We start from the raw sequence: 11,924 nt of genomic DNA, 5'->3' as shown, positions 1-11,924 counted from the left end.
AGGAACAGACTTCTCAAGCCCCCACTGACTAGACAACCTCTTTTTTACTTTACCAACTATAATTTTACTTTTTACTTTGTTGCTTTTGGCTCTCTTTTTACTGTTTTACATTGTGAAAATGGAAAGACGGCGTCGTTTAGAGGAGAATTGTCGTTAGTCGATATTAAGAGAGAGACCCACGAAAGGACTAGTGGGACTGTGACATGCTTCTCATCATGTTATTTAACTTATTTCTCATCATGTCATACGACATTTTGGTTATTAAGATATTGGTATCTTGTTCATTTTGTTAGGTTCAATAGGACCATCCTCATTTGAGCTAAGAGTTTAGAGATTTTGGTCCATCGTTGATCCATTTCTTTGTCATTGTTCATGATAACTATGTGTGGCTATGTCAATATGTTCCTTCGATCTCTAGATCGATCCTTCCCCCCTCATTCCTTTTTTATTTTCTTTTGGTTCATGTGTACTTTTATGAGAGTGTTTTGTATGGCTTTGAGATTTGGGTTGTAGACGTGTTTAAATTAGGGCTCGACTTTATGACACCGAAAAATCGAAACCGGCCATAACCGAACCACACTGAAATTGAAAAACCAGAATCGGACATAAGCATTGCGTCGGTACCGGAAACCGAACCGAACCAAGCAGTTGGTTTTGGTTATTGGTTATATACTTTCAGAAAACCGATAGAAACCGAACCGAATCGAGAATTGGGAGCTAAGGTTATAGCTTGTATTTGGTGAACATATATAATTGGGTGCTTATGCAAAGAATATATTTAGTAATATAATCCTTACGTAAAGGCCAGCAGAGATATATGATTTTTATTTTTGTATGTGTACAATCATGCATGCAGAGATTTAATGTAATGCTTGTGGGTTTTGTCAACTACCCCTCATGTTAAGACAAGTCTGGACGTCTAATGATGAAGCCATGATGTTTAATGTGTATTTTGGTTAACTTGTGTTTCAGCGAAATATTATGTTTTTGTTTAGTTAATATTTGAGTTCTTGATTATTCATTTGGTGAATGTAACTTAATTGAATTATTGAACTTGTAGCTTACTCCTTCACTTTTTATTTATTTTTATTTTCATTAGTCAAGTACGAAATGTCAATAAGGATATTAGGTTTTGTAACCGAAATGAAGCCGAAACCGAACCGAATTATAGGTTAACCGAAACGCGGTTTCTATATATATTTTTCGGTTTCGGTTTTCAAAAATATGAAACCGAGAGTTCGATGTCGGTTTCGGTTAGTGCTCATAAACCGAACCGTTGGCACCAAGTCCAGCCCTATTTTAAATGGGTTATGTGGTGTTGCGCTTGCACGAGAGTGGTTTGGTTGGACTTGAAGTTTTTTGCTAGAAATTTTGGTGATGAATCTGTGTCATCCCTCTTGTGATGGATCTCCGACTTGCTTAAAGTTTGTGGGGTTGTTTAGGCTTTGTCGATCCATCTAGGATCATGTGGTTGTGATTTTGATTGAATGCAAATTCTTAAAATTAATCACCAACAAAAAAAATTATGCGTGTCAACGTGCCTAACAGTGTAAAGTGTTTTTTTTTTTTAAAAAAAAGTGGGCTAAAATGTTTTATGAGAAATATTTAAAGGATATGGATATCACTGATCATGATTTTTGTGCTCCTTCTGATTGCTCTTCAGTTTAGAGAAATATTTCTCATGGTGCTCATTTATTTAGAAAACATTTTAAGTGGAAAGTGGGGAATAGTAAAAAGATCAATTTCTGACATGATGTGTGGGTTGGTTCTCTACCTCTTATTGATTGTGCTATTTCTTATGCTCTTATTGATCATAATGCTCTGGTGAGTGACTTCTGGTGTGCTTATGGGTGGAATATTCAGCGTTTTAAACTCTATGTTACATTCTTATGTTGTTCTTCAAATTGTTAATGTTCCAACTGGTTTTTGTGATGATGTTGCTGACCGACTTATTTGGGGGTCTACTTCTAATGGTTGTTTCTTTGTCAAGTCTGCTTACAACTCTCTTTTTGAGATAATGGCGCTCAAACCCTCTGTGGAGATTTGTTTGGAAGGTGAGTTGTCCTCCCAAGTTGAAAACTTTTCTTTGGTTTGTGATTCACAAGAAAATTCTAACTAATGTCCAAAGAGCTAGAAGAAGGTTTACTATAAGTGTTACTTGTCCTATTTGTAAATCTGCAGATGAAAGTCTCCTTCACCTTTTTAGAGACTGTTGCAAATCTAAGGCAATTTGGAATGGTATGAGTCCTCATGTTTCAATTGCTAATTCATTTTCTCTTGATTGGAATGGTTGATTGGCGGCTCAGCTTCACTGCCATTTTAAAGTCAAGAATAACATTCGGTGGTGTAATATTTTTGTCTTTGTTTGCTGGTTTATATGGAAGTGGAGAAACAAGTGTGTTTTTGATACCTCCTTTATCATGCATGTACATACTACTAAAATCATCTGGAATTATGCCGAAGAGTGGAGCTGCTCTCTAATCAAGGCTAAAGTAAGTACTTTTTATAGTTATACTATGCTTTCCTGGTCTAGGTCTCCTGCTGGTTGATATAAGTTGAATATTAATGGCACCAGAACTTCTAACTCTGGAAAAATTGGTGTTGGAATGGTGATTAGAGATCAGTATTGGCATTGGATTCATGGTTTTCAAATGAACTTGGGGATTGGGGAGATTTTGGATGCTGAGGCTTGGTGCTTATTTTTTTTGTCTGAAGCTCATTGCCAAACATTACAGTGGAAATGTTGAAATTGAGTCTGACTCTGCCATTCTTATCCAACTTATGCAAAGGGATAATACTTCTATGCATCCTCTTGGGTCTCTACTTGTTAGTTGTGCTTATATGATTTCCAAAATACAGAATGTGAAGCTCTCTCATATTTTTAGAGAGTGTAACATGGTTGCTGATACCTTGGCCAAAAAGAGTATTTCTCATGAGTTGGGGCTGATTAAGTTTGTTGATCCCCTGCACATGTTGCGCAGGCTTTCTTAGACGATCTGGCTAGTGTTGCTAGATGTAGGCGCACATGAGCCTATTTTAATATTTAGTCTATGTGTTTTTTGTTTCTGAGCCTGTTATGTCCCTTTTTAAAAAAATGTACTATGACACTTGAGATGAGTTACAATTTCATATAGGTTGTTGATATGGTGCAAATTCAAAAACTCAATTATGAGTTGAATCTATTTGGCTCATATGATACGTAAGTATGTAACACGTTAACTATCGTGTACAATTTATTAAATAGTTATGTATGTAATCTTTTATAATTCTCATCACCTATAGTATGATTTTCCACAAGAACCAACAAATTATCACGGTAAGCTGCAAATCTCTTCCCAATTGACCCCATAAAACGACTCATAATTCCAAGTGTTTGTGTACCAACAAGCTTACACGCGAGTGACCTTACATAGATAATTCCACAAAAGGAAACCTCTAGAGCATAACCAACGAAAGATAACCCATCTAAGTGGTGTTCTCTTCTAACTCCACCCCTTTATGAGATATAGAAGGTGCCTCGTACATGCTAAAGACCCTATAAGCATAAATCACAGCTAACACAAGGAAGCTTAAAAGTGCCAGAGATTGGAGAATCAAGGCCAACTTCATTCTACTACAGAATTTTCCATATGAAGCACAAGCTTCACTCCATGAGACTGCCTTGTCACCTTTATAAGCTAGAAACATCATCTCAATCACTGCAGCCACAGATGTGACCAGTAAGTAGGTTACTATCTGCACCCAAAATTTGAAATGAATTAAAATTAGGACACAAAATAAACAAGGAAACTCAAATTTGGGAGCATGTTCTTAGTGGTTAAAAACTTGGAACATTGTTAAGCATTTCATAGACAAGCAGATATTTTGGGAAACAAAAGTTGATTTCACAGGTTATGGTCATGGTGTAATGCTTCAATCCTGTATGTCAGCAGCACAAAACCTCCATGCCAAGCTCGGTTACAACATCGACATGAATTTAAATGTTGAAATATATCAATATTTTTATGCAAAGCTTAGTTTTGGCAAATACTGAGCTGATGAGAGCTAGTTCTTCATGATGTCTATAGCTATTTTTCGTTCTCCAAACTTATTTCATCTAAACACATCTATGTATTTATATGTCTACATGGAGAATGATGAATAAGAAAAGAAAATTGAAGGCGGCCAGATGAAAGAACCGGAAAAACTGAATAATAAACCTGGTCAGAGACAAAGAACAGCCAAGCTTTAGAGACCAAGCATCTGATCCATGAGGAGATAGCAGCAACAAAAGCATATACAGCAGAAATGGTGCTGATGCAAACCATGTACCTAAAATATTAAGATAGTCACACCCCAAAAAGAAACATTCTGGAGTCATTAAATTAAATTCAATTAGGACATTGACTATGGAAATGAATGTAGCTCTAACTTGAGGCCTGAGAAATTGTTGAAGTGCAGCTTCCCATAGCTAGTGTTGTCTTGGTGGTTGGTCACAGTCAACCATATGGTTGCAATGCTAAGAAAAAACACAGAAATCCTAAGGGAGCAATCTAGGAGCTTCAGAAGAGGGACATTTGGACCATTATCATCTGAGTTGCCTCGCATTTCTGCAAGCTAGTAATGTAAGAACAACTCTCAGTTTCAATTTAACACAGAACTGTGGTATTCATATATAATGATCCGAGTCTCTGAGAGAGATGGTATCAATGTTGGTGAGACTGAAATGGTAACCTGGTGGATAATACAACTGATGGGAGCTGTATAGAATTGTGATTACGTGGATACTTGTTTGTGGGGAGAGGGAAAGATAGTGGAATTGGCTTTTTTTCCAGCACTGCAGGAATAATCATCACAAGCTATTATCATGATCCAGAACAATTGCCATGACTTGCTAGAATTCCATGCCACCTTCTAGTCTGAACACGTTCATGATTTTAATCCAAGATGGAAAAAGGACTTAGGTCTACATGACCTCATAGTGACATAGTTTGCAAGCTAAAATCCCACAGTAGAGATTGCAGAAGGCACACCGATGTATTCGTCATGTACTGGAGTTGCAATTTTTTATAGTACTTGAAAATGCTCCTTTCATCATCTGGATTACGGTTTGGAAGTTCAATCCCTCTATGGGAGCTATAATAAAGAAATATTCGATTTCTCTAAACCTGAATAAATCTAGAGCTTTCAATTCCCAAGCTTGAGCTTGAAGTAGCAAAATGAAGCCACGATCCACTATTTTTATGATCAGTATGTTCTTAACCCAACCTTTTATGCTTATTTTTTATATATCTCTTGGATGAATCACTATCGCATTATAAGTTCTTGGTTCACCTACTCAGTCATTACAGTTTGGCGAGATACGTAGCTGCGCGCAGCGTACCTGCATTAGTGTATGAGGCAGCATATATAAACACCAAACAAAGCTACACTTAATCATATGATCCCCCAATTGGATGACATATCGGTCCAGTTCATCATTCCATAAATTAATTTATTCGAAACGTCACACATGCTCTTGTTAGCGAAGCTTCATCGTTAAGCAAAGAGATTCCCAGAATTCCAGAAAGTAGTATAAGACATCCTAATGTATCATTTCTTTACAATCTAAACGTAAAAAGAAACTAAAACCATTGAGTACAACTAACAAGCACTAATTTATTAAGAAAAGGTAACACCAAGACTGGCACTTATTAGGGAGCTTCATTAGCCATGGAAGACTAATTACAAATGGCCCCGGAAACACTACAAAAGAATGATAACTATATTACTGCTACAACTCTTCTTGCCTCTTTAAACTTAGGGTCTCTCTCCTCATCTAAAATGGAGTAGAATCCCGGCTCACTATGCATCTCATTTTACAGATATTCCTGTGTGAGGAACTTTACAGTACAAGATCAAAACAACCATCTACTCTTTTCCTCCTGAGTTGGGAAGAAAAGTCTGCAACTTGGATCAGTTAGAAAACTGCACTCCACAAAGCATTCTCGCCTTCTCCACAGCGTCGATGGACCTCTTTGATCCTCTCGACTGACCTGCAAATCCCGCTACAACTCCAATCGAATGAAGCAACACAGATATTGCCTGCCTGAGCCTTCCATTCACAATCTGTGGTAACAGATAACATCATTAAACTTATGATTCTACATTCTGGCATGCTATTAATTCCTACTTTGAACTTTGAAACACCATTTGTTTTCTTCTTCCAATGTTGTCCTATTTGCAATTCTAGGCACGAAAAACTTCTTATACATGCACGAAAGCAAGCCAAGGCACAACTCATCCACCCTACAAATAACATGGAAAGTGCACAGCACCACAAAATCGGTGCTGCTTTTCTCCTGTTTTTTTTTCACACGTTTTTCAACTAATTTTAGCGACTCAAACCTTAAGTATGATAATTGACATGCCATTTATGTCAAGGAAGAAGTGATTTTATAGCAACAGTGCTCAACATGCTGGAGGATTCATCTCACCTTAATCAATCCAAAAAGAATCCTAGAAATCAAAGTTACTAGCACACATAAGAAAGTTATATCACAGGGCATTAGCTCAAAGACAGGCATGCAGTGGATAGATAGTCGTTCACTAAACACCATTAGCGTCCACTTTAAGCCTAACCACCAAAAATCACAATTAATTTAATACTACTCTTCCTAGATTTGGCAACCCTCGTCACTACTAAATTTCCATTTTTTTTTCAAGAACAGCACCATAATAGGAGCCTTTCTCTTCCCCACTTATCTAAAACTCCCGGACATTATAGTTGATTTGGCATCTCAATGAACTGGGATGCTATCAATGTAAAATGATGAGACATGGTTTCCCTATGGGCTATGGTGCTATACACTATTTAACCTTGTGACCCAACGGATTACAAACACTAAACTATCTCCATTGCCAGACGAGTGGCACGTGGTGAGACAGTGCACTGCCATTATCTCACTAACTATGAAGAGTTACCTCTAGGAATCAACCAATTTACCTTGTGTGATATATGAGTCAATGTAATCCGAAGAATATGACATAAAGAAAAGAACAGATGATGCATATGGGGTTACCAGGTGGTGTTCCACAACATAATCTCCGGTCATCAATATGCTCCACATCCAATCCAAGAAGCCATGAACCCAGAGAAACATCCTCATTGACATACTTGTGTAGAACATGCCTGGATGATTAGCATAAGAGAAATTTCAGTAAAGCTAGATCTACTTTAAGCAGAAAGCAGCCATTATATAGAAAAATTGAAACTTACTGGTTGATGGATATGTAAGTAGCCAGGTCTCTTGAGATAGCATAGAGTTGGCCGGTGGCATGACGAAAATACTTGTTCCCTTCCTCACCAAACTTCCAGTACTCAGGCTCATGATACCTCACTCCCCTATTGATGCGAAACTGATTTAAGGAGCAGAATACCAAAAATGTTGAGCAAGAAGAAATATACTTTAAGAGAGTCAAACTCACTTTTGAGCAAGGACGGGACCAGATTTCATGCATCCAATGTACACCCTGGGCTTTAATCGATGCCTAGCTAAAGTTGCTCCAAGTGTTCCTGAGATATGATGTGAACAGATGAAATTAAGGAACAAGTAGAAAGATAACAAACACAGTTACAGACTTGGCTGCAGCAAGATAAGAATGCCTGTCACGATGTGAGCATCACCGATTCCACAAATAGGTATTATTATTCAGCAGTCATTCAACATAGTTGATGATTCAACTCATTCATTACTCAGTATGAAAATTCACAGAGGGTATGTAAAGGATAAATTGATAGGTAACTTCATGGTGCCAGTTACACACAAATTTTAGTTTCAATGAATATTTTAGTACTCAATTTTTTCTTTGAATGACAGCTGTCTTATGTTTCTATACCTACGAAAGTTAGATTTTACCTATATTTACATGCACATCATCATCAACTTTGACATAGAATTCTGCATCCCACGAAGCAACAGCAGTAGCAAAGAATGTCTTGGTCTTTGCTGATAACTCAAGGTAACCCTCAACATGATCCTGCATGCACAAAATTTAGAACCCTGATCACAATTAGTATAATTAATGTCCTTTCATTCTTTATATTGTTCTTCTGTCAGGAAAAAATAATCAATGAACTATATGAAAAGATAGAAGCTTTACCAGCCGCATAATGTCACCATGTCTTCTGTCCTCCGCCTCAACAGCTCTATCAAGGATACCACCTGATGTGGCACTAGAAATGGAACGAGCAACAAAAACGATAAATCAGTTTTTGCTCCTTAAAATTTATTTTATTTTTCCCTTAAAGAAGATCAAAAGGTTTAAAGTTCATGTGACAAAAATCACTATTAAGAACTAGAGGTCATAACCTTTTTAAAGATCAACACCTTCGCTCAGTCTTTAGATGATATATTAAATGGATGTGTGCAACAAACAAACCCTGAACTAAAATACTCACCTGTGACCTATTACAAACCGAACTACAATTCCCTTCTCTTCCTCAAGTTTCTTTCTTTTATCACCTATTTGTATAAGGAAAATGTCAGGAACTTCCAAATCTTAAAAGTACCCAACAAATTAGTTCATCAATTAAAATAACCTTGAGGCATCCAAGTAGCACGAACTGAATCTCTACGCTTTCTACTGCTAAAAGCAGTATTGATTCCTACAACCATTAAATATTTTCTTTTCTTGGTCGACTCAGAGATTTTTAAATTTCCTGCAATCGGTGACCCGTTAAGTATTGATTCCTGAGCAGCCTTCGCAGCCGCCAATTCCATCTCCAAATTAGAAATTGTTTTATCCAATGTTCTGCATTTTGTAAGATTCATAAGATATGGCATTGTGAAAACATAAGCAAGAATAAGATAAGGTCAGGAAGTGGCATACTGTATGGCATTATGAGTTCTTGAAACTTCCCCATAAACATCTGTTGATTCCTGTTCTATATCTTTCTACACAAAGAAATAAAACTAGCGCGTCAATATTTTTGGCAAACAACACGACAGGGTTCACGAAAGATAATAAACAAACAAGAAGTAATGTACTCACAAGCGATGGATCACAGCCAGATACTAACTTCAGATTGTCACCGTCAACCATTGTTGTCCTTGATATACCTTTAATTTCTGGCACTGACCACATTCTGTCAGAAAAAATTTATTCAATTAGTATCACACATGACATGAACTCAATATAGCACAGAACACACTACATTCATAAACTTCCAAGTAACAACATGAATTTTATGGGTATGTATGTGATTTTGCAAAAGAATAGCATGCAAATGTATTGGCAGATAAACAAAAAGAGATATCAATGGAAAAAGGAAAACAAAGTCATGATTCATGTGACTCCTGGGAAATGTAATCATAACCTGATGTACAAGGCCATAAAAATGATGTCTGGGATTAATATAGTATTATACATGAAGGCTTAAAATTTCCATGGTTAAAGCAGTCACATGAAATCCAGATCTATCTCACTCTCATAATTGTAAAGTAGAAGGTACACCTGCCACTTCTACAGAAAAAAAAAAACTCAATGACACACATTCCTTTTCTAATTAGCAAAATACTCGTATTAAATTTACAACCAGCATCAATGCATCATCATTAAACACAAGTTTAAGATGCTGACAGAACTATTAACAACAGAACAAAAATTCTATTGAATATAAAACACAGAAGACCTTCAAAAATTCAAAATCTCCATGATCACCCCATCAAAATTCTTGAAGGATACCAAATTTTCCAACTTTGAAATAAAAAATCATATGAAAGATACCCAAAAAGCATCCCAACTTTCCCATTGCTTAGCTCTAATCAATCTGAGAACAAACTAACACACTACACCATACAAGCCCGCCATTTCAAAGATCAAATTTTTAAACGAAAAATCAAATTAAATATTGAAGCTTTATCTGGGTAACATTACCTATCAGAGAAGAGCATCCCTCCACAGAAACAAGCAATGCAAAACAGAATGGTCCATCTTCTTGACACTGCGCTTCTTGAAGCTGGCTCTACTCCTCTCAGCTTCCAAGACATTGTGCTCATCTCTTCACTCCAATCCAAGCATCAATTCAGAGCAAGACACATCACTAATCCCAAGTCAACACACTCGTTGACCCGAACCCAGATCCAAAACTGAAAACCCCCACTTCCACAAAGAATAAACAACACCCAAATGAAGCTCTGGCCACTTCAAGTTATGCAGCAGATGAGATCATAGAAGTTTGGTCTGTTGGGTTTTTTGGGGTCTCTATCTGTGTTCGTTTTGTACTTGTAACTTGAAGTTGGAGAGGAAGAGGTGGGAGGTGAGAAAGACCCAACAACCATGCCCCCATGGTGACAAGGTATTGAAGAGTGCTTAAAATTACCTAACTGACCTCGAGTTGCCTTTAATTTCAATTTTTATGTCTGAAGCTGTGTGCCTGTGTGTGTTTGGTTGATCCACTTGATCGAATTCTGATGCCGACATGTCAACTGCCACATGAATTGTACCCTTCTCAGTCCTCATGTTAGAAAAAGGCTTCAACAGTTGTTGCCACTGAGGAGATCCACATCCACCTGAAATATTTGTTCTTTATAATTACCACAGTAACCTGGCCCAAAATGGAAGGTCTATGAAGCGAAGAGGCTTAGCTATGAGCGGAAAAATGGACACCATCCTAAATTTTTACTTTTCTCCTGTTTTTGGCTCGATGTAATAATGATACATGTTGTCATACACTAGTGTTCACTTGATCATTAACTAGCTGATGCAATTGTACTTATCAATTATGAGATGTAAATGATTTACCTGAGTTAAAACTTTTTTCATGAGGTGCTTGATAATCACTAAGTTGCACATGAGTGGTGTTTCACTACATATCATTGATATTGCACCTATTAGGCTATTAAGTGGCCACACGTACAGTCCACACATACTCAAGAGAACCCTGAAAATATAACCCACGGAGTACATGATTAATAATAACTGTTCCTAATTATAGATGATCCATGAGGTTCTTGAAAGTCTACAACTAGGGTACCTGTAAGTAAGGTAAGTAAAATAGTGCCCGACGAGTATATATATTGTGCCACATATAACTTGTTACTTAGTTAATCCCATGAGAGAGAGAGAGAGAGAGAGAGAGAGAGAGAGTGTATCTTAATTTCTATTATGTCTAAGATGATATAAATATAACACGTAACTATTGTTTTAAAGTTATGCTGCATTAATATAGATTGTGTATAGTGTGCTAAATAAGGTAATACATTAGTATATATAGTTTCACATTAATATGACACATATATACACCATAATATGCAACCATGCATGAGAAATTTTCTAAAAGAAGTGAAGATATGATTGGATGCCATGTAGTTGGTGCCCCTAAGGCTGTTGGTGCCTGAGTGTTGCCTTATTGGCTTCACTCAGGGCTTGGTAATGGCCTGGAAATGAGAGTTGTATATAAGAATACCAAAATCCGATATTATGGTAATTGAACACTACAATTAGTTGAGTTTGGAGACAATAATTTTTTTTTGTTAAAATAAATTTTCATTAAAAACGGGTGTACATAAAACAAAAATAAAAGTTTAGACAAAAATAAGGTACACTACGTACATTTGAGACACTACGTTTAAGTAGGCATAAAATTTTAAAATATATACATACGAAGAAATTCATCGCACTAATAAAAAACATCCAACGTATATAAATTTTTTTTTACCTTACAAAACCTATCAATGCAACTTCTCTTTTAAAAGGTCCCATGCCATATCCCGATATGCAAATCTTAAGTACTACAACACTACAACTCTTGACTAGAGTCAAGAGTCTATAATTATGTCTATTGATTTAGGCATCATAAGGGTTTTGATCGATGTGGTGGTTATTAGGATTCAGTTACTGTGCAGCGCTGTATCATATGCAGTGGATACTATTCATATATGTTTTTATTTTAGGTACTGTTT

General features: G+C 36.6%; 2 protein-coding genes across 2 annotated transcripts; both read right to left on the bottom strand.

Moving 5' to 3' along the window:
* Positions 1-3,418: 3,418 nt before the first annotated feature.
* LOC126786333 (CASP-like protein 2D1) lies at positions 3,419-4,587 on the bottom strand. Its single transcript, XM_050512129.1, has 3 exons — positions 4,412-4,587; positions 4,200-4,311; positions 3,419-3,735 (listed from the first exon to the last, which is right to left on the bottom strand). The coding sequence occupies exons 1-3, from the start codon at positions 4,585-4,587 to the stop codon at positions 3,466-3,468; spliced, it is 558 nt and encodes a 185-aa protein (XP_050368086.1). The 3' UTR covers positions 3,419-3,465.
* A 962-nt stretch (positions 4,588-5,549) lies between these two features.
* On the bottom strand, positions 5,550-10,294 carry LOC126786329 (probable beta-1,3-galactosyltransferase 2). The gene is made up of 11 exons (XM_050512118.1): positions 9,898-10,294; positions 9,013-9,106; positions 8,851-8,915; positions 8,561-8,772; positions 8,420-8,483; positions 8,122-8,194; positions 7,878-7,998; positions 7,447-7,534; positions 7,238-7,363; positions 7,041-7,150; positions 5,550-6,087 (listed from the first exon to the last, which is right to left on the bottom strand). Exons 1-11 carry the CDS (start codon positions 10,017-10,019, stop codon positions 5,939-5,941), a joined length of 1,224 nt encoding a protein of 407 aa, XP_050368075.1. The 5' UTR covers positions 10,020-10,294; the 3' UTR covers positions 5,550-5,938.
* Positions 10,295-11,924: the final 1,630 nt, after the last annotated feature.

Source organism: Argentina anserina, chromosome 3 (assembly GCF_933775445.1).
Source record: "Argentina anserina chromosome 3, drPotAnse1.1, whole genome shotgun sequence".
Taxonomy (NCBI): Eukaryota; Viridiplantae; Streptophyta; class Magnoliopsida; order Rosales; family Rosaceae; genus Argentina; species Argentina anserina.
Note: the sequence above shows the minus strand (reverse complement) of the source record. Positions and strands in the feature narration are given on the sequence as shown.